The 24,514-nt window shown below is 36.1% G+C and overlaps 1 protein-coding gene and 1 pseudogene across 1 annotated transcript in view; both read left to right on the forward strand.

Annotated features, from left to right (window-relative positions):
* Positions 1–24,514, forward strand: part of USH2A (usherin) — a 962,202-nt gene that overhangs the window by 800,093 nt on the left and 137,595 nt on the right. Inside the window, 2 exon segments of the mRNA XM_020982269.2 lie at positions 6,677–6,835; positions 10,573–10,735. Coding sequence (XP_020837928.1) covers positions 6,677–6,835; positions 10,573–10,735 — 322 coding nt within the window.
* On the forward strand, positions 11,531–24,241 carry LOC144457986 (coiled-coil domain-containing protein R3HCC1L-like; annotated as a pseudogene).

Here is a 24,514-nt window from a genome sequence, read left to right on the forward strand (position 1 = left end):
GAAAGATTAGTGGGGAAATAATAGCTCGTGTTTATAGGTCATTTTTAAGTTTCAAAAGTAATACTTTCACTACCACCTCATGAGGAAATGAGGGCATTATCATCATTTAACAAGAAACTGACTTAGGTTAAGGAACATTATATTTTGAGTTAGAAACATGCCTCCATTTCTGACCCTCTGGATGATCTTTCACAAGTCACTAAACCTTTCTAGGTCTCAGTTTCCTCATCTGTAAATTGGAGGTAGCCTAGGTACCTAGAAGGTAGCCTCAAAAACCTCCTCCAGTTAAAAACCCTGTCATTCTCTGACTTTCTCGTTGATAAACAGCTATTAAGTAGTGGCCTGGGACTTGAACCCTGGCCTTCTCACACTCAGAGTCCGATCTTTCTCTTCAGCCTTGTTGCCTGTTCTCATTCATTCCCAGCCATCCCAAAGGCACCCAAGTGGATCACAGACATGATAATAGAGGGAACCTTAGGGGGCATCCAGTCCACCTCCTTCCTCTTACAGGTCAGTCACCCAGAGAGATCACATGATTTGTCCAAGATTGCAAAGTTACAAGGGGGAAGAGCTGGGATTTCCACCCAAGTCTTCTGACTACAAATGTAATATTCTTTTCACTCTGCCACGCTACTCTTCTTGACTGATTGACAGGCTAATTTGGCCCACAGATTATTTTTTCCTCCTAATCCTACAACCTGAACGAGGGAAGAATATGATGGAGGTAAGTAGGAGGAAGGAAATTCAGTTGTCAATGCTCCTTATTCCTTTTCCATCCACCTTTTTTCACTCATCTTTATTTTGTATAAACTTTTTATACATTTTGTCATTCCCTCCCCCCATAAGATGTAACCTCCTCAAGGGGAAGAATTGTCTCCTTTTTGTGTTTATATCTCTAGCATCTAATACAGGGGCCAGTACATTGTTGTTGTTATTCAGGTATGTCTGACTCTTTGTGACTCCATTTGGGGTTTTCTTGGCAAAGATACTAGAGTGATTTGCCATTTCCTTCTCCAGCTCATTTTACATATGAGGAAACTGAGGTAAACAGGGTTAAGTGACTTGCCCAGGGTAACACAGCTAGTAAGTGTCTGAAGCCTAATTTGACTCAGAAGGATATCTTTCTGAGTGGCACTCTATCCACTATATCACCCAGCTGATTATGGGATACCAAGGGATGAATAAGTGGTTCTTTCACATAGTAAATGTTTTTAGGCTGATTTCTTTGGCATGAGGAACTGCCAGTGGAGAAACTCCCTGTACTGATGAAGATCTCAATGACTGTGCCACTTAGGGCCTTGCTGAGTTATGTGGGGCATTGAGATGTCAAGTGACTTGATCATACAGCCATTATATGTGATAGAGATGGAACTTGCAGCCAGGTCTCTGACCATTATGCAATGCTTTCTTATTTTACCTCTGCACCCCAAAGAGTGAACAACTAACAACCTCCAGCCCATAAAGAAAATCGAGGTTGATTTGTTACAAACGCCACGTTAAAAGCAACCACTGTTTTAAAGCAAATAGGGCTGTCAGGCTGAATTAACAGATTTCCTCATAGAATTGTCCCTGCTCTGTCTCCTTAAAAGAAAAGGAAAAAAGAAAGATCATTTGATTGACTTGTCCCATTGCAAAGTGTGCACCTGCTGTGAAATAAAGCCACCAAGAAAAAAAAAGTTGAATAATTTAACTTTTTTATTTGTAAAGATAATCAGGGTTTTTCTGATTACATCTTAACTTCATAAATGTTAAATAACCTATCAGCATCTAGTTGTTGTAAATTATGAAAAGGAGTATTGCTAGGAATATTAACCAACGGATTCCTTGTTCTTTAGTGAACATGAAAATGTGTTATGGCAGGTTGTCATTGTGCTCCTGGTAACTTTGACACCAAATAACAAAACTGCCATTTGCACTTAGGCTAAATTGGTTCACTTCTGCTTTCATGGCTCCTTTTATTCTGACAGAAATTTATGAACTCTGGAACTAACCAAGTCGCGTAGTCTCCCAGTTGACTTAAACAAATATGCCCATTTCATTTCGTTTCGGCATCAGAATACCAGGGGGTTAGGTACCTTCAGACTCATTGCAGATGGTGGAGGGTTGGCGAGAACACAGGAGGTTTTCATGTCACTGTCCTGTGAGTTATGACAGTAGCGTGGGCCCCCATTCCTTCACTAAATGCATGTCATTTTGTGTCATGTTTACAGCTTAAAGGAGCATTTTCCATTTACATACTCATCACACATAAAGGGCATCTATTCCACATTAACTAAGGCTTTTAAAAAATATGCATCTGCCTGGAATAGCCCTGTTTAGGCCTGCATGAAAGTAGCTTGGTTTTTTTTTTGTTTGTGTGTGTGTGTATGTGTTTAATTTATAAATTTACAATATAGTACAGTCCCTCTTGTCAACTGGAAGTGCTGTCCCTTTTCAGCAGAGAGCTCCCTTTAGCTAGACAAAAGGAGCTGGCAACAGACTTCTTCCACAGTGTAGTTAAAGGTCACTGATTCAGTTCCTTGACAATATCTAGGTCTTTTTAAAATTTTATTTTGCTGCCTGCCCACACCCACCATGTGCTGCTGGATTGACTTCTGAATGACGGGGGATAGGGATGAGACCTGTAATTCCATTGGTTAGAGAATACCTAGGAAAGGAAACTCTCTTAACTAAAATAGTTGAGCATGACTTCTCTGTAACTTAGAGTCTTTGAAAGTTATCTAGGGCACTGAAAGGCTGGGTAACGTGACAGGGTCACACATCCAACATGTATCAGAGGAAGTCCTTGAGTCTAGGCCTTTCTGGCTCCAAGGCCAGCTTTCTGTCCCTTACATCATACTATATCTCACTTCAAAAAAAAAAAAAGACCTAGATTAATGGAAAGTCTCAGGAAATAAATTCTTCCAAAACAATTACATTTTACTACTTTGAAAGTCTTGGTGGTGGTTGTCCTTTGTTATCCAAGAGGACAAAATCATATCACTATGTTGGAGTCAAGGTACAAAATTCTTTTCTTTAATTCATTTTAAAATTAAATACTAAAACTTAAATACAAATGTAGTAAAACATGCCAAATACAAATACTAAAATTTAAATATAATATACAAAATTCTTATAGTAACTCCAAAAGAATATGGATTCAAGCTTAAAAAAGAACCTTAAAGACTGTCTAGGGTTGGAGTTCTTAAACTTTTATTGATTCATGGACCCCTTTGTCAGTCTAATAAAGGCTATAGATGAAGCTGTTCTTAGAATAATCTTTTTACCTGCTTAAAATAAAACACATAGCATTAAAAAAGAAACTAATTATATTGAAACAGCTAACAAAATATTCTTTTAAAAATTCAAAAACTCCAAGGTTAAGAATCCCTGATCTAGTCCAACCTGATCATTTTTTAGCTAAGGAAACTGAGGCCCAGAAAAAAGACATGACCTACTCAAGGTCATACAGCCCAAGCTAGGGTAACAGAATGTTGCCTAGTAGAAGTCTTAATGCAGGGATTTATTTATATAAAGATAGTATATGATTATAACAATATTAATAATAATAATTTTATGCAAACTTTTAAGGTTTACAAAGGACTTTATAAATATTACTTCATTGATCCTAGAATATTGACATTAGTATTATCTCCATTTTACAGATGAGGACATTGAGGTTTAAAAAAGTTGAGTGACTTGACCAGGGTCACCCAGCTAACAAATGTCTGCGGCTGTATTTGAACTTGGGCCTCCCTGAATACCAGTTCTACACTCTATCCACTGTGCTATTTATGATACTCTAGGGTGACTCTGTGGAGATGTCTTCTTCTCTTAAATGTTTAATACATTTCACATTCAACAGTGTTGGTATGATCAGTGACATAAACAAATATGAAGTAAATAAATGTATCCCAGCCCCTTTCAAATCATGAATTCTAATTTTGAAGAGTCCAAATTAGTATTAATTGTCTGTGAAGTTTGAATGGAGATCCAACCCAAACTCTAACAGCTTTTTGACTTTTGCCTTCTCTAACTATAGTCCTGTTGGCTGAGTCCTGACCTTTAGTCATATCAGGAAGAAGAAGTAGAAAGGGGAAGGTTTCTCAGCCTTAAATGATGTTGATATCACATATTCATAGAATCTTATAAATTCTACTATATATTAAGTTCCAGTCTGATTCCTAAACAATACAAACTAAAATTTCCTTAGGTCCTTCCTATTAAAGTACTCTAATTTTCAGTCTGTTGAATCCCTTCTGAACTAATACACTTTCTCTCTGTGGTGATCTGTAGGAAGGAGGTCTCTTTATTATACGTGGCTGCTCTTCATATTCAAAAATAATGCTATGGCAGCAACTGTTATGACCAGGTGTGCACAACATATGCAGAGACTGTTCTTTTGTTAGTGGCTGCAGCAGTAATTCAGAGAATCTAGTATTATTCACCTCACTCTCCTTGGATTGTGAACATACAATAACTAAAGAAAAACTTTAAAACTCATTGCTGTTATTGTGTTTAATAAAGTGAAACAATTGGTTTAGCTGATTTTTTTTTTAACAGAGTTGGCTTAATCTATTATTTTTTTTAGGTGTCAAGAAGAGACAATATGTGATATAATGTAGTAAGAAAAGCATTGAATGTGGAGTCAAGAGATCTGAGCTCTATTCCTAACTAGCTGTGTGACCTTGGACAAGTCACTTAACCTGCACTGGACCTCAGTGTTTTCACCTATTAAATGAGAGAGCTCTATCTGATGATTCCTCAGGCTACATCTACTTCTAAAATTTTATGACTCAGATATAAGCAAAGCTATGATTCAAGAATTATAGACTCAAAGTCGAAAGCACTATAAAAAATTATCTACTCCAATCTACTCCCATCCTGCTGAATACATTAATCTTTTTAAAATAAATGAAGAAGTCTCCCACCTTCTGTTTAAACCCCACCTTTGTTCAAGCCTCCCTTCTTCTTCCTTATGTAGGCAAGTATATCTGTTCCAATTTGTTAAGCCATAATCCTGTGGTGATACATCATTGTTTAAAGTTTTGTCTTTAGAACATTCCTTAAGATCATAATGATTTTAGTGTTTCTCTAATAATTCACATTATAAGAGCTTCTTAATAATATTCACAGATTCAAAGTACAATTTCTCCATCAAGCTTCTGAACCTCCACTGATGCTTTCAATATAGTTGGCCCACTCTCCCTAACAGTTAACCTGTCCTGACTGCATGTTCAAGGTCTCTAAGGTCTCCTCTCTTCCTTCTTATGATTGCTTACCTTGGTTTTCACTATTAGTTTTACACTGATCAGAATTAGGTTGAATTTTTTTAGTATGACCTCGCCATAGCTATAGAGTCCTGCATTTAGTAAGGAAAAGTGAAAAGAATAACCAATACATCTGGATTCAGGTTTCAGCTCCTCTGTATAGAATTACCCTCTATAAAATTGAGGAGTCAGACTAGACAACATTCAAGGTTCATTATAGCTCCAAATCTTTGGTCCAATGATCTATAATCTTTTTTTACCATTATCTTGACAGTGTGGCTAACTAGAAATTTTGTTATTTACAATAGGGGATAGGAACCACACTTAAGACTCCAATGGTATAGGGAACTCCCAGGTGAAGAAATTCACTTTACCAATGGAAGTTGGTACCTTCTCTGCTACTTAGAATCTTCACAATTTGCCTACAGTACTGTGTGTTTACATGAAGTTCACACAGCCAGCATGTGTCAGAAGTGAGTCTTGACCCAAGGTCTTCCTGGCTTAAAGACAAGATTTCTATCCACTTTGCCATATGATCTTTCTATTTCTCATGTTGAAGACTCTTCATCTTTTGGTATTGAAGAAAAAATCATTTGAACAGAAATTTAAGAAGACAATATGGTCTGTGTAAAGGGGATTCCTTTTTGCCTTCATGGAACATACCTCCTCCAGGATACAGAATCATATCATTTCCTAATCATCCTAATTCATTTAATTATATTTTGAAGAGGCTAAATATGGCTGTAGCCCTTCTTCTTAAAAGCAGCAATTGTGAGCACTAATGCTTTTTAGACACAAATTTCATATGGATTTCATGTACAGGTCCATAAGTCTCATTGACAGAGTGGACTGTCCTGGCTCAATAATTGATGTACTGAAAAGTCTCTAGGTAGACCATGATTTGGATATTTTATGGGCTATTATGTCAAGGATCTATGTCAGACAGGATGCTATACACAATGCTATATAGAAAAATTATCATCACTTGCAAAACTACTGTTATTTTTTATGTACTTTGGGGATAAGTAAAGCTAGGGGGAAAATATGAAGCATTCTCTAATTATTGTGGGTTTGTTTCAAAAACAAAGGTTATGTTATGCTTATTTTTTCCAATCATGAAGAATATATTCTTTATTTAATGAAAACATATCCCATTTCATTTCTTGTATATGTGTTTGAATCATAAAGCTTAAGATCATAAATTCATAATTCATAACCATAATTCAGTAAAACAGCAATAACTTTCAACAATGCAATTTGAAATGTATATTGCTAATTAAGAATTTATTCATTACAAATTTATATTGTCTACATATGTACTGTATTGTATTTACAATATTGTATTCAAATGAATATACAAAGTGTATTGCTAATTAACAAGAATTTCTAGACCAATCTATTAATTTTGGTTTTATTTTTTTCAGAAGAGACACACATCCCCAAAATGCATTTGGAATATAATGTCTTACTAAACCCTGGGAGTGTGGCACCATTGATCCATCCAGTTGGTTACCACCACTTAACTGTGGTAAAGAATTTGACCCCATATACACAGTATGAAATAAGGATACAAGCATGTCAAGAAGGTGAGCAAGTTTCATATCCTTTGGGCTGAACCAAGTATCTAGTTTTACCCCCCCAAAAGAATGATAACATATATTTTTAATGTAGCTAAAATAGCTAACATCTCATTTCTCATTTGAAGTGGACTGTTTACCCAGAAAAATCAGCCTGGTCAAACTGAGTGGTGCATTATATATTTCTGTATTTTATCATCAATATTTAACTGTAGATTAAAATGTTAGTCATTTTTTTGTGAACATAAAGTCCTGTTTTATAAAGCACTTTAAAAGAAAAACACCTCACTCATATGAAAGTCTTCAGGAATGTAAAGCAAACTGGGGAATACAAAAGCATCATAGAATGTGTATTTAACTTCATTTATTCCACTTTTTTGTAGTTAGGTATTGAATTAAATCTGAATAAATTTTATCTACTTTATAATGCTTTCTGAACTTTATCTCATATACATTAAATAATCACCTACAATGACCTAACTTTAATGAACAGTTTTTATTCAGTAATATCAACATCTGACAAGCCCTCTCTTTCCATAAGCTTTACTTGTTTTATTGAAAATTAGACAGATAAAACATTCAGTTTCTTTTTAGTCCCCAAGTCTTCAAAATCATATACTTGGTTCAACATTAATCCAGTGTCAGGAGGATAAGACATATATCTGTATGGCATGTATTTGTATGTGTTTTATCCTCCTACAGGATTGTAAAGTCTTAGAGGTCAGGGGCTATACTATTTCTATTATTTTTAATCTCTAGCTCCTAGTATAGTGCTGTGTTATAGGTACTTCATATGCAATTATTGATTTGAATATGAGCAATACACCCCATTTCAACTGCTGGAGACAAATCCTTGCTAATAATCACGCTCTTTCTAATACACACATCTTATGTGTGACATGGAAAATGTAGGTGTCAGTCCACACACCATTTTGCTTGATAGAGAGCATTTGTTTAGAGATTTAAAGTTAGCAAAGCACTTTGCATATACCTGCTGTACTTTTGGTCCCCACAACAACTCTGTTAGGTGGGTGCTATTAATTACCCCATTTTACAGGTAAGGAAACAGAGAGAGAGGTTAAATGACTTGCCCAGAGTCATTACAGTTAATTAAATGTCTGAGTTGGGATGTGAACTGAGATCTCCCTAGCATCAAGTTCAGTACTCTGTTGTTCTATCTAACTACCTCTACTATCATCTCAGATGTGTAATCTAACATCAATTTACCCAATCTGATCTTAGAGTTCCCAAAATATATTATCCTTAGAAATTTCATTTTTCTAAGTTAATGTTGGTTCCTATGGAATTTATGAAGAATTCATGGCCATCCGTCTTTCTGTGATTTATCTCAGCAGCTGAAATATGGTGGCACCACAGTTCTGTTTCACCATTGCTTTCTACATGTTACTTAAAACATGAACATTATTGACTGGAAGATCTTTCTGGTTTCGTTTCTTGCCCTTATTTATCCCAGTTCACTTATACTTTCAGTCATGTCTGTCAAGATCATTGTTTCATTGATTTTAATGTAAGGTCAGCTTGTGATTTTCCATGTGATTAGAAGGGAGCAGCTAAATTCAATTGATTAAACATATAAATATAAACATGTTTTAGGCAGTGGCAAAGATCATGCAAAAATATTTTTGTGAGTCTTGGACATGCATGATGTGGTATTTTCCCTCAGCAGTACTTGACCTCTTTAATCATGTTTTATGGATTATAATATTGGAATCAGCTGATAGTCTCTGACCCTGTACCAGCTAACAGTGAAGACATGATCCATCAGCATGTTAGGTAATAAGGAGAAGACAATTGATAGCAGCCTTTAACTGGGATTTGAAATTTGTCCCAAAATAAAATCATAGAGTATATAATATACCTGAAAAAAAAACTGGACTTTGCATTGTTCTCATGGCTTTTGGAAAATAAATTTAGCTCAAGGAAATATTTTACAATCTTATTATGACAATTCTTCATATCCAAAATTTTTCTTCTTTATACCTTAATTTTCATATGGAATTCCAGGGAATTTAACAAATCTTTACATGCATATTTAAAGCACAATAGATATGAAAAGGATACAGAAATGGAATCAATCATATTCAAGTTAAGACTATAATCTGGTAGGAAGAATTATCCAGGCACTGTTTTGATCTTCTTTCTCAAATATTCTACCTGATTTCTAATTTTTGTTTTTCATTAGCACCTACACTGGAGCATATAAGAATAGCAGAAATCCTAATCATATTACTTGTTGGCATTTCTAATGACAAACCTAGTTTTGTGTGTTGCCATGAAAACAAGCCTTAGTAAAGGAAGAAATGACGTATTTGAGGATGTTGGATCACCATTGGCTTTTGTTTGTTTACAAAAACATTAGAGACTACAGAGCCTGAGAATGACTCCCTATAGAACATTAAACTCTATAATATCAGATAATTGAGCCCTGGCTCTATAAACTAGGGGGAAAAAAAGAATTCTATAGAAGCATATCTTAATAGTATCTTAAGAGTCTTTTACACTATTGAAAATCAGTCAATGTAAAAAAATCTATTTTTCGTGTGTCATATATCTATCTTATCTTTCTATCTTATCTATTTTGTCATCTATTTGTCTACCTACCTACCATGCATCCATCTATGTATCTATCAGTCTGTCTATGTTATCGTCTGCTTAATCATCTATCTTATCATCCATTTGTCTAGATTAACTCTCATCTACTTTATCATCTGACTATAGATTGCTATGCCTGCTGTCTATCTGTATGCCTATCTATCTATCCAAACACATACACAGTAGAACATACCCTCCTTGAGGACAAACACCATTTTGTTTATGTCTTTATATCCCCAGTGCCAAGTTGAATATTTTACTTTTTTTTTTTTTCAAGAATGGCCCTACAATTTCATTGATTTGAAGAACTCTCAAAATGAAAGCTACTTTCTACCAATGTAGATCAGTACCTGTTCTCCAAGTTATAGTTTCAGACAGTTTCTTGGGAGCACTGAGAGGTTACATAACTTGCCCAGAGTCACACAGCCTGTATATATCAGAGGCAGGACTTGAGCCCAATCTAGTTCTCATTCTACTACAAAATTGCATCTTGCCTTGTATGTAGTAGGTATTTTTTAAATGTTTAATGTATTGATTTAATTTGAATATATCAGTGAGGGGGTATGTGTGACAAGAAGCAACAGGAGCTAATGTCCAGAAACAGAAACTAATTCTTAAGGGATGCTTTAAAATTTTATAAGATGATCATTATGAATATAAATAAGTTCCTATAACTTTTAAGAAATATAAATATATAAAAATATTGGCTAAATTCTGTCCCTGGAAGGAGAGACTTTTATGTTCAGTCCTATTTACTTGGGGAATTCAAACAGAATTTTTCTTACTGATAGTGTCTTTTCTGATTGTCAGAAATTATCTGTTTACCATGAGATTCCATATGAAAGTTAAAATGCAAAGATGGTACCATGCCTTGTATGTAGTAGGCACTCAATGATTATTTCTTTCAGGAATGAAAGAATGACAGGCAGTCATTTATATAATAAACTAGATTGTCCTCAGTTTGGCCACAGAGATTTTAAAATAGTAGTCATTTTAAATGTTTTGGTTAACAAATTTACTTGTTTCCCTTTTTAGGTGAATAAATAAAAGTCATTTGAAATCTTAACTTGCCATACATAGGATCTCTTCCTCACTCCCTCCTTGAAAACTGTGTTCTTTGTTCTTTATTCCAGGTGGCTGTGGGGTCAGCCGTGGTACCTTAGTGACAACTTTTGAAGCTGCTCCCATGGATCTGAAGTCCCCTTTTCTTGTGACAATGGGGCCTACCAGCATATTGATTAAATGGTTACCACCTATAAAGCCAAATGGAGTCATCATCAACTATTTTATTCACCGGTAAAGCTATTACTAGTCTTATTCAATATTTAAGCAATTACAGAATTCTAATGTAATGGAATCTACTGTGTCCTTTGTTTACAAAAAAGCTTTCCTAGATGATGACCAAGGGAGGAAAGATTCATGCACTTAATTTGTGAATGCAGATACACAAGTGGTTTGATTGTTTTAACTCATTAAGACAAACCAGTACTAACTAGTAAATTCAGTCAAACCACTTATTGTAACCAACTGATGACCGGTTAACAATAATCAAATTATCGAGAAATAATAACTACCTAATCAGACATTTCATTCTAGTCTAAATGTCATAGTCATTTAAAAATTGGAAAGTATAGTTTAAAACCATGCAGCAATTAGTTTGGATATGATGGTTTAAAGGATCCCATTTTAAAAGTTCATAGAGTTATACAGCTGGAAGACAACTCGGAGGTTATGTATTTATTATTAACATGAGAAGATTACTTTCATTTTATGGATGAGGACACTGAGTCCCAGAAAGCTTTAGTGATTTTCCTGAAGTCACACATGTACTAAATAGCAGACCTGAGATCTGAACCCACGTTCTGTGGCTCCAAATCCACCTGCTTTTTGTTGCAACTTCCTTGCCTTAAGCCAGTCCTTGCATTGCTGATATAGTCCACACATATAGGGATGTAGTCTTTATTCAACAGGTGTCAGTCTTGCATTTTCAGGATTCCAAGAACTCAATCATTTACTTCTGTGAGGGGTGCAATAGTTTCTCCTTATTTCCTGATGGGTGGCTTTTCATTCATATCCTTTTGTCTACCCAAAATGGACAACAGGTATCACTGTAGAATTATTCCTCCTCTTCTGATTCCCAATACCCCTATTATAATTGGTAAGTATTTTTAAAAGTTGAACACCTAAGTTGGTAGAGGCTTTCTAAGAGAAGGAAGGAAGGAAGGAAGGAAGGAAGGAAGGAAGGAAGGAAGGAAGGAAGGAAGGAAGGAAGGAAGGAAGAAACGAAGGAACAAAGAAACGAAGGGGAGAGAGAGAAAGAGAGAGAGAGAGAGGAAGAGGGGAGAGAGGAAGGGAGGATGGGGGGCAAGGAAGGAAAGAGAGGGACAAAGAAGGATTTACTGAGTATCTACTATATTCCAGGCACTGTACTAAGTGCTTTAAAAATATTATCTCATTTGATCCTCACAACAGCTCTGGAAGGTAGGTGCTATTTTTTTATTTATATTTGACAGTTGAGGAAACTGAGGCAAACAAGTCAGGTGACTTTCACAGGACCACACAGCTCTCAAATATCTGAAGCAGAATGTCAACTCAGTCCTTATTGACTCCAGGCCCAGTTCTTCATCTAATGTGAAACTTCTTAGAGGTCACATAGTTCAACTCCTTAATTTTATTGTTGAGGCAATGGAGGCACAAGCAGACTTTCACATAGTCATTCTGTGAGTTGATGGCACAATGCCAAGAAGAAATCAAGTATTAGAGTTTTGGACTTTTTCCAGTATGCCATATTTTCTCAGAGTCTCACCTGTCTACATGTGACATTATGACGAGCCTTGTACAAAGCAATTTGAACTGAATCCCTATCTGCTGGGAGTTTATTGTTTAATACAGGAAACACTGACACAAAATCATCATAAAGAATATGCATACAAAACAAATGCATCAAATAAGTATGTTGAGTGCATAAAGCATGACAGAGGTTTCTTAAGCTTAAATACAATGATCTTCTTGATGAAATCCAACCCAAGATCCTCACCCTCTAGACTTGATCATTATCCCCATGTAACTTCAAATCTCAAGCCCCTTAGCTTAAGTTTCAGCTTCCATGCAGAATTCAGAGTTTTTAGCAAAATTGCCAAAAGAAGTATTATTGAACTTCTGGTTATGTAAATGATATTACTGAAAATGAACAAGCCAAATTTCTTCTCAGCAAACATTAATTTGAAGAATAATATTTCTGATTCAAATACAACACGAACACGTAAAATTGACTAATGTGAATTTACATTTTACGCTAAGCACATTAGTGCAGGCTCTAAAAATGCCCACCCTGTGAAAATAGTTTTCTTTCATCTACTTAATGCTAATTGTATGAGAAAAGCACATCAAATCCCTATTCTGAATAAGGGGAAATAAAGTATCTGTTATAGCCCAGGACGTGGTTTCACTCTGTTGGTTTTGTAAATAAAGCTCATGATTATGTTGAGTATTCCATGGCAGCTATAGAAAGGGAAAACAGGAAATATAATGCAGAAAGCCCGCTTCAATGAAAAATACTGTAAATTGAATTTGACAGCATTTGATGGCATTTGATTATTCTAGTCACAGCCAAACAATGATATAAAGAGTAATATGAAACAGAATGTGTTACTGCCTAGCAGACTCAAAAGCAATAAACCTTCCTCCAATGTGACACAATCACTTCACAATCATAATTGTAGCCTGTTGGATACCTCTGAGTACAGCAGAAGGGCACTGACTGACATAGATACATTTTGTTTTTTATTTAAAGTGAAATGAAAATGGCGCACTGGGGCTCCAGATACAATCGTTATATTCACCTACATAGGCATGAATCACTTGGCAGTTATTTCAGCTGAAGTTTAAATGTGCTTAGACAACAACAATATCAAATCTTTCTTCGATAGCTGCAAAAAAAAATCTGAAATTTGGAAGGACAGGAATAGAATATAGGCACATGGTTCTTTTTCATTCCAAGGCTCTATATTGGCCCTTATATCGTCATAACAACAAGCCTGCAGTATTTCTGGGGAGGTGATGACATGTAATTTCTTCTTCATCATTTGCCTTCTTATTGTATCACTACCAAAGGAAATTCATTTAACTCAAACTACAGAATATTTCGTGAACTGGCCTATGCAGATCTTTTCATTAAAATTGCAGGAAGCCTGCCTGTCAATCTCATTCTGAAAATGTTTGCGAAATGATTGTCACTCTGCCAAAAAAAAAAATCACTTTTTCTCCCCTTTGGTAATTTTCTTCTGTTGTCTAAATGGTTGCCTCTGGACATTATCCAATTAAAAGCAGTCTGCTCCCCACCCCCAAAAGATAAGATGCTTAAATTTTTTTTTAACCCACAAAGGGTCATGACTGTGAGCTATAATACTGGCTTTTGTTTCATTAGTGTTATCTAGTACTTAATTTATGTTGTTGATCATATAAATGCTTTGTTTGAAATTTTCCTTCTTGTCTTTTGAAAATCAACAATTAAACAAGTTTTACAATGGTAGGTGAGACATTAGACCTCTGTAGGAAACCATATATACCTGGTTTTGTGTCAGTTTATTCACATGCTATAGAACCTAGTGTATTGAAAGGGTGATTCTCTTATCAGTGAATAATTGTTTTATATGATAAATCAAAGATCTTTCAGCACTATGCTATCAGCTTGTGTCTGTCCTTTCCTAAGCTATGTTTTCATCAGGTAGGATCTGTCAGACCACTTCATGTGAATGCCATTTTGCAAGACATTTTACAAAAGAAAATACATTCCTGCTGGCTAGGAGACTCTATTACAAAAGAAGTGGTAAACCTTTTCTCAAAATGATAAGAGAATTCTTAGGATCATAGATTTAGGCTTTGAGGGAAACTTAGAGGTCATCTAGGTGAACCTACTAATTTTATAGAAGAAACTGAGGTGCCTAGAGGTTAAGTGCCTCTGTCCAAGGCCATATAAGTGTCAAGTGGCAGAGCCAGGATCCAAACCCAGGTCTTCTGACTCCATATACCTCAGTCCTTCTACTGTAACACTGAGAACTTTGAATGATTCATTAAATGGGAGATAACTCCAATAGAATATTGATAAGACAAGGAACAAATATTAAAATTTTAATAATCCTTTTCAATCATTCCCTTTCTCTGCCATCCCTCTTCCTTAAACTCCATCTTCCAATATCTGCGCCAAACAGATTCTTTCAGTGGTTCCAGATCTAACGCGATTTCAACACTGATTCTAGGAAGATATAATAGTGTGGAAGAAAATTCAAGTATTAGATTGGAAGAAGCATGCAACTTAGGAAATTGGACTTGATTCAACCCTAAAGACTTCACCTGCAGTCCTGACTATGGGCTTATGTATATACATTCTTTTTAATCCTGAGGTTAACCCAACAAAGCCAGTATATCTCTTGGACTCTACCAGTCAAATCTCTACTTATTCCAGGTCAATCTCTAAATAGAGCTTCCACTTTGCTTGTGTTAAGGTTTCCCCACAGGGAGGTAACAGTATCCTTCCTCTCTTATAGGCTCTAAAGGTAGAAATGCATCTAAGTAAGACAACCAATTTTTTTATCCCACAGAAAATGCATAAGGTGAAGAATTCACAGGAGCCAATAAATAGACACATAAATAAATAAGGTGCTCCATTATATCTCGCAGAAGGAAATTGAACTTTAGATTGCCATTGAGGCTAGACTTTGGTATTCTGGTAGAACTCTGATCTCCCACAGGGTCCACTATAGTTTCGACTAGACTCATAGTGTACCCTGTAGTATGAATTTGTCCCAGAACAGAAACTTTGGGACTGGTAAACAAGCAATTTTCTTCCCATCTTACCTGCATTGTCCAAAGCTAGTGAGCTTTGCTCTGCGAGTAAGACACTACTAATGAACTATTTAAACAATCCTTCATTTTCTCTTTTGCCTTTGCATTCCTTGAACCTAGTACCTTGAACATTGTAGGTGCTCAATACATGCTTGTTTAACTGAATTTAATAAATTTACTAATGGAATGACTCAGAGGACTGCCTGTCTAACTGTCATAATCTAGATAAAAGGCATCTGTTTGTTTTTCATCTGTGGATATTTAGACTCTTCTCTTTTGAGAGTTTCAGAATGCAATAAGCATGTCATCTTGAGAGTCAGAAAATGTAATCAACATATCATCCATGAACAAGAACACCTAAAGGACCTTCCCATCCACAGGGAGTCCTCCGTGGTGGTGAACAGCTTTGGCAAGCATATGTATCCTTATATGTCTTGTTGCTATTGATAATCAGATCATTAAAAAAATTTATCTCTACATTTCATCTATGAAGTCTTTGTTTTCTTTTCTAATATTTTCCTCAAAGGGCTCCTTAATACATGTGTAGGTCATTTTCATAAAGATTTTTAAAATATGCTTATTGATGTATTTCATCTTCATGTCAGTCTTTCTCCTATTGTCCTTCTAGACCGAACATTCCATTTTGATTAAGAAAACAAGCTCTCCCCAAAAAAGACATAGAAACCATACCTTACAGTATATGAAATATTCTTTCAGCTCCTACTTCTTTTCTTTTGTGTGTGTGTGTGTGTGTGTGTGTGTGTGTGTGTGTGTGTGTGTGTGTTTGTTTTTAGGCAATTGGGGTTAAATGTCTTGCCCAGGGTCACACAGCTAGTAAGTGTCAAGTGTTTGGTCTGAGGCCGGATTTGAACTCAGGTACTCCTGACTTCAGGGCCAGTGCTCTGTTCTCTGTGCCACCTAGCTGCCCCCTCCCACTTCTTTTCCACAAAAAAAGGAGTTATGTTTCATTATTTCTTCTCCAGAACCATCACTGATTTTTCCATTGCTCAGAGTTAAAATTCCTTTTTTACAATCTTATATGCTTAATGATATAGTTCACTTAAATATCACCTCCATTTCTTAGTATATCTGTTCCCCCTCCCATCCATGAGAGCAACATTTTGAGTATTGAATATCTAAGAAATAATAAGAAAGAGGAGGAAAAAGTCAGAAAACCCAACTAACAAAATCACCAAGCCCAATATTATGTAATTTTCCACCTCTACAAAGAAATTAGAAAAGTTGTTCTCATATGTCTTTTTTGGGCTTGGTGATGGTCACAAGTATAACCATTCTTATGGAGGATACAATGGATTAAAGCTGAAGAGGTTAATAAATAAGGGGGAGGGGTCAAAATGTTCATAAGGACATTGACTTTTATACTGAAGTTCTTGTATATAATGGCAGTTGGCAAAAAAAAAAAATCACTTGCTTTGTAGCCCTTAGAGTAATTCACTTAGCTTGCTATGATATTTGGTACATAAGTATTTAAGACAGATTTATTTCACGATTTACAATCCTTTAAGCATGGTGTGACTTGCATGTATGCCTTTCTTGATTGCTTCTGTTTCAACTGTTGTATTGTTAGAAATCATGGTTGTTGCTTTGCCTTTTTTTGGGGGGTGGGAATTCATTTGAAGAATAATAATAGCCTTTGCTCTATCCCTTCATTTTAACTCTGTGTATTTTAAGTATGTTGTCTTCTACATAAATTGATTTTACTCATAATTCATGGTGCTACCCTCCTCCATGGTATGGTGAGTTCATCCCATTTACATTTACCATCATGATTGTTGTTTATTTTTCCCTATTCAAAGTTTAAATATGGTTTCAGACACTTACTAGCTATGCGATCCTAAATAAGTTGCTTAATGTCTCTGTCTCAGTTTCCTTAATTATAAACTGGGAATAATAATGACACCTACTTCTCAGAGTTGTCATGAAGATTAAATGAGAAAATTATTTGTAAAGGGCTTAGCACAATGCTTGGCATGTGGTAGTGCTTAATAAATGTTTATTTCCTTCCTTCCTTTCTAGAATCCTAATTGTAATTATTGAAGAACTTTTCTCTTTTTCTTTACATTTATCCTAGCAATTTTATTATTCCATAGTATTTCTTAATCATATTTAGAATTTTTTTTTGTTTATGTTTTGCTTGTTCATTTCTCCAAGCTGCTGATTCTTCTGTGGGGATTTCTATAAATGCATTTCTTCCCTTTTTCTTTTTTTTTGTTATTCTTTTAATTGGTACATTTCAGGTGATCTTTTTAAGGTGATAAGTAAGTGTGGAATTCATGCACAAACTCAATCATCTTGCCAAAAACCTCTTTCTTCAACTTATCACAACTTCCTAGTGTCTACTGACTTTGTTTTTAGCAAGAATGTCAATATTTATGTTGTTCATTTTATCATATTTATTTAGAAATTATATTTAGAGTACCACACATAAAACGGTATTCATAAAGAGATCTAAAACTTGTGTGAATCAGTAACCAATTCCCCCTTTTAAATCATGTTGACATTATATGGAAAGTTACTACACAGTTCTAAAGACCACTTCAAAATTTCTTTTATGGGTTACCTTTGACAAATTAACCATTAGCTATGGCTAGTATATTGATAACATATAGTTAGAAAAGCTGGTTCTCCAACAAGATGCATAGCCTGTCACCAGGTTGATAGCTTGGGAGAATCAGCTATATTTTTTGCCTTGTGAATATCAGAGTCCTTGAAAGCACTGGCTGTTACAGTCATCATTGAGGGCAGCAGCTCTTGTGGAAAAGGGGTCCACCATCCTCCCCATCTCCAAAATTAGGCAATGAGCAGCCACCATCAATTCAAAGCCCCAGGAACCAGGGAATGACTTTATCCCTAGACCACTAGTTTCATTTTCAGCCCAGACCCTACATCCATAATCCAAAGACGCAACCATCAAGGGGACATGATCTGGCTGCAGCCTCTGCACATGGCATAGTTCCAACCTTTTCAGCGGCCACAGTTACTGAAAACCAGGAAAGGAAAGTTTTTGCCACCAGAGTCCTTGGTGCTGTCAAATGGTTCAACATCAAAAGCAGATATGCTTTTACCACTAGAAACAACGTTAAAGAAGATGCATCACCATCTGTTTTGCAACTACACCCAAAGGACTAAGAATTCTTTCCATATGGCATGTTGCAAAAACTTGCTATATGTCTTGTCTCCTTCATTGGAATATGAGCTCCTTGAGAACAGGGACAATCTTACTTTTCCATTTTTATCTTCAGCCCTTAGGACAGTGTCTGGAAACTAGTAAGTACTATATATATACATATTATATATATATATATATATATATATATATATATATATATAATATATATATATATATATATAATATGTATATATATATAATACGTATATATATATATAATATGTATATATATATAATACGTATATATATATGTATATATATATATATATATATATATATATATATTCAATTTAAATAATCATTTACTAAGTACCTACCATCTACTAGGCACTGTGCTAAGTTCTGGGGATAGAAAGATTAAAAAAAAAGTCCCTGCCTTCAAGGAAATTACAATCTAATGGGGGAGACAACAAGAAACCAAGTACAAACAAGCTATATTCAGGTTAAATAGGAAATAATAGAGAAAAGGAACTAGAATTAAAAGAGGTTCATGCAGAAGATAAAATTTTAGTTGGGACTTGAAGGAACGTCAGGCACATGGGATAGTCAGGGAAAATACCTGAAGTAGACAGGTGGAGTGACTTATTTGTGGAACAACAAGGAGACAGTTTTCACTGGATTTAAGAGTAGGTGGCAAGGACTAAGGCATATGAAGACTGAAAAGGTAGGAGGCAGGGTCAAGGGGTTAAGTTTGAATGTCAAACAGAAGATTTTGTATTTAATCCTGGAGGTGATAGGGAGCCACTCTATTTTATTGGGTGGGGTGAGATGTGTGTAACATGGTTAGACCTGCACTTTAGGAAAATCATTTTAGCATCTGAAGAGGATAGATCAGAGTAGAGAGAGACTTGTGGCAGGCAGACTTACCAGCAAGTTATTGCAGTACTCCAATCATGAGATGGCAGCCATAAGTGTAAGAGGGACATTTGGAAGGGTGTAGGGAGTATTTAGGGAAAAAATGATTATAAGTTCAGTTTTAGATATGTTGAATTTAACATGTCTATTAGACAACCTATTTGAGATGTCTGAACAGAGATGCAAATTGTGATGTTAGCAGAGAGGTTAGGGCAGGATAGGTAGATTGAAGAATCATCAGAAGAGTGATAATAATTAAAACTATGGGAGTTGGTGAGATCGCTAAGTAAAGTAGCATAGAGGGAGAAAAGAAGGTACAAGACAAAGCCTGGTGGGACACCTACAGTTAGTGATCATGAGTTGAATGAGGATTCAGAAAAGGAGACTAAGAAGGAATGATTTGAAAGGTGGGAGAGCCAGGAGACAGTGGTGTCTGTAAAACTTAAAGAGAAGAGGATATCAAGGAGAAGAGAGTAATCAACAGTGTCAAAGGCTGCATAGAAGTCAAGAAGAATGAGGATTGAGAAAAGGCCCCTATATTTGGCAATTAAGAGATCATTGTTAACTTTGAAGAGAAAGGTTTTGGTGTAATGGTGAGGTCAGAAGCCAGACTGTAAAGGCTTAAGAAGAAAATGAAAAGAGAGGAGGAAGTAGAGGCAATTATTGGAGAAAACCCTTTAAAGGAGTTTAACCACAAAGGGAAGATGAGATGTAGGATGATAATTAGCAGGAATGAAAGGATCAAGTGAAGGGTTTGCGGGGGGGGGGGGGGGGTGATGTTTGTAGATAATAGGGAAGTAGTCAATAGACAAGAAAAAAATTGAAGATAAGTAAGAGATTGATTTTAAAAAATGGAAAATTGGTTTAAAAAACTTGGTAAAAAAAATGAAGATAAATAAGAGAAGGGGCAAGTTGTTAGAAGAGTTGTAAATGAATAAAATCAACTTGTGTAGGTAGGGGGGTTTACCTTGATAAGGGGTAGGGTCATTTCTTCATGTGAGACAGGAACAAATGAAGTGCACGACATCTTAGTGATATGAGGAAGGGGGAGAAGAGGAAGCTTGCAGTGAATGGACTTAATTTTTCTGTAAAATATGAGGCAAGGTTCTCAGGGTTGGGATGGGGGCAAGGGAGCCTCGGGAGATTTGAAGAGAGATGAAAAGAGCTGCTTTGGAGTGTGAGATAGTGAGTTGATAAGGGAGGTGTGTATCAACACATTCAGCTTCACATCATGGTATGGCATTATAATTTGTCTTTGTGGATGAAAAATATATGATAAATAATTATTTTTGTCCATCTTCTTTATTCCCCTTTAGTGCCAAGCAACATGATACTTTGCTGTTTGGCTTTCTTCTAAAATACATTTCAATTTCTCATCGTATCATGAATATAACCTTGACTTGCTTAAAAAAAAATATGTCATTACAGTACAAGCTCTGTAAAGTCTCACAAAGATGGGGGGAGAAACTTTGATTATGGGCCTATAATGAGGTATTTTGAGGCATGTTTGTAGGCAATAGGGAAGTAATCAATAGACAGGAAAAGACTGACAATAAATGAGACATTGGTGATGAATTATGTTTCTGTCATTTCAAGATGATCCCAGCCAAAGTTGAAGAAGCTCACCCTGAAAATATTGCTAACTTTATTTTGCCATAGCAAGTTACAAAGACTGCTGAAGTAAAGGATTGCAATCTATATCAGCAAATAGTACCCTGACCTATGAAATTATGGATCTTATGAAGTATCAAATTATACAACATTGTTAATGATATCTAACATTTTAAAAACACTCTACAATTTACCAAGCACTTTATATACACCATCTCACTAGATCGTCACAACAGTCCTCTAACTCTAGTTAGAAATTGCCTTCCACAACATGCCTAAAATGATTTTATGTAAAGAAGAAGAGATTGGCTATTCAGAAGGAAGTACTTCCAGTTAAATGAGCAGTTGAATCCTAAATCTTAAGTCGATTGAAATGATTACAGCCTGCTCAACCACTTCTGTTCAAAGTTTATTCAGACATGAAGATGTTCTGTTTTTTAGCAGCACAGATGGAACCATTTACCTCACCATAAGTTTCATTCATTAAATATTCAACAATGATAAGAACTAAATACTTAACCACGTTGCATCCTTCGCTTGTGCTTCTGCATAAACATGGGGCTAGAACCATATTTGATCTTATTACATGCAGAGAGTAAATAATTCACAGTTTGAAGTACCCTCCTTTTTCCTTCAGTGTCACAGATTTATTAAAACATCTCTACTTTACAGTTTAAGAATTTGTGAGAGTTCAATAAAAATGATCAAAATAATCATGGAGGGGCCAGGGCTGGGGCTAGGGCCCGAGCCCAAGAAGAGCCTATGGAAGCGGCAAAGATGACTAGTACCACCAGGCATCAATGTTGATGAATATCAAAGAATTACCAGGATTTTCCTTCCTTTTGTTTGAAAATTTGTAGTTTTTTTCCTCTCTCTTCATGCACTGTCCCTCTTCTGCCCTTCTATAACTCATCAAAAATAAATGGCAGTATTTTGATTGAGGTGGCATCATGCAGCCTGCAGCTTGATGTTGACAGATGCAGACCTCAAGCTTGAAATCCAGATATGGCCCTGCATGTACCTGAAGCACACTAAGGTGCAAATTCTTCCCATATCAAGTCATTAGAAAATGAGCTATAGTCATATGAATTAAGGTCAAGAAGAAGGTCATGTGCCCTCCAAAGAATGATGTCTTCAGAGACAGTTCTGAACTTCAAAGCCTAATAGTTATCCTATCAGACAAGATCATAGGGCCAGGGATGGAAAGAAACCTAATTTTTAAAAAAGATACGTACTTGAAAAAGAAATAGAGGAAAATTTCATACTCAAAAGGGAATGCCAGAATCCAAAGAAATGTTCACCATGACAATCAATAAAAGATCCCAAATCCTAGTAGTTTTTCTAATGTAACTTCACAAATATATTTTAAAGCAAAGAAAGAAGAGAAACATGGATTCCAAAAGTAGCAATATGACAGTACCACAAAGACTGCTTATATCACAATCTAGTACAGAAACCTGTGAGACTCAGGCTTCCAGTAAACCATTCTAAAGTATGCAATTATGTGATTTCAAAGAAAAAAGCCCTAAATGAAATGACTTATGCAGAAAGAGGCTTGAAAACCAATTGGTATTGATTATAGGATAGTAGAGATGGTATCTAGTTCCCAGTTTTCAGATGAGCCTGTAGGTTGCAGTTCTCTTTTGAGTCCTGATCATGTGCTGCCACCCACTCAGCAAAACTCACCTTCTGAATGGTACAAGAAATTATCTTATACAACAGGTGGCATGTTCAAGCACCACACTGAAGGTGCAGAGAACGTTGCAGTACAGAGGAGCACAGAGGGTATCACTGATGAAGTATGTACAGGAAATGAATCTAAGAATGTCAGTGACCTAACTGATCTAATGTTCCTTAGCAGTTCAGCTAGCATCTTGGATCAGGAAAATTTGAAAAGCATATCTGGGGTTAGAGATCCAATCTATGATCACATGTACATATTCAGTAAATTAGAGAATGCCAATGATTTTGCAGATAAAACATGCATGAGGGGAGAGTCTGAGAAGAATGGTAACCCTGCTAATGAGTCACACATGTGCTATGAACCTGATAATTTAAGTGATTTTGTGGATGAAACATTTATAGGTAGTGAGCTGGAGGATGACAGTGACATCAACAACCAGGCATGTATGAACATTACAGATGGCATATCTGATGAGACATGTGTGGGCAGCACCTCAACAGTTGTGGGTAAAATTACTGAACAGGCATATAGCAACATAAACAGTTTGCTGGACTGTATGGGAGTAACTACTTTCGTAACCCCTCTTGTAGTAGCTAACAGCTTAGGGTGTGGGAATGAAAACTCAAGCAACTTGACTATTTTTATATACAACTACACTGAAGATATATCATCCAGTTATCAAAAATTGATGGGAAGACTAACAAAGAGCTTATCGTACCTCTTTACTACCTATAGAGAAGGCAGCATGCAGCAATCATGGTTCCTGTTTAGATTCTGAATTCTGCATGCTAAATAGGACAGTATTGCTTTTTAACAAGGCCTTGGGCAGTGATCTGGATTGTGCAGATGACATTGCAGAGTCTTGGCACAATCTAAGAACTGGTGAAGAGTTTATAACAAATGAGGAAGATGACTTTGGGAAAGCATAATGTACTGTATCTTCAGACAGATAATTGGAACTGAAAGCTCCTCATCTTTTTTCCAATGATGGAAGTGCTCCTGCAGAGGAGAGCTGAAATTCTTTGTTTCATGGTGATGAAGATTGCCTGGATCCATGACTTCTAGAAGAGTTATCAGGGAGTGTGAAGAACAGGCAGTCTCCAGGAATCCAGATTTGGCCATTACAACTAAAGTTCCTGAACTTGACATCTTCAACTGTGAATTTCCTCATGTCATTGAAATCTATGACTTCTCCCAAGACTTTCACGCCAAAGACCTCCTACATGTCTTCTGCAGCTAACAAAAAGAAAGGATTTTATATTAAATGGGTGGATGATACACATGGTCTAGGAGTGTTCTCCAGTCCAATTACAATTCATAATTGCCTGAGCAGTAAAGCTCATAATAGTAAAGATCTGGCTGCTCTCTCAGGATGCAAGAACAACCAAAGCCAAAGCAAGCATTTGTCTTGTTTCTTCAGCCAAACAAGGAACATCCTGAGACATCCACTCCTGGCCTGAAGGCTAGTGACTAGTGCCCCTGTGGTGCAGAGTCATGGACCAGAGTGGAGCGTTTCCATGCAAAACTCAAGTAATTATAGGAAGCCTATGAAAGAAAGCGGTTGGAGGTCAAGCTACAGGAAGACATCTGGAAAGGCAAGGATCAGGCTGCTGTCTGAAAATTGAGCAAAGGAAGGGATAATTTCATGAATTCAGAAGGCTTCAGGCTAGAAGACCATTCTGAGTTTTCTTTGTGTGTAAAAAAGACAGACACTATGGGTTCCGAGAGAAAGTAAACTCTGCTTTGGCTGCTCTGATTTCTAGACCTAGAAGGAACAGTTTGGAATGACTCCATGTGGAAAATAGGAGAAAGCAATGTTCATCGATCAGGAAGAAACTTGGAAGCTGATGCCTCTTTAAAGAGTCCATTGAGCAAGAGAAGCCATAGATAT

The sequence above is a fragment of the Phascolarctos cinereus genome, unplaced genomic scaffold (genome assembly GCF_003287225.1).
Source record: "Phascolarctos cinereus isolate Bilbo 61053 unplaced genomic scaffold, phaCin_HiC Scaffold_5;HRSCAF=322, whole genome shotgun sequence".
Lineage (NCBI taxonomy): Eukaryota > Metazoa > Chordata > Mammalia > Diprotodontia > Phascolarctidae > Phascolarctos > Phascolarctos cinereus.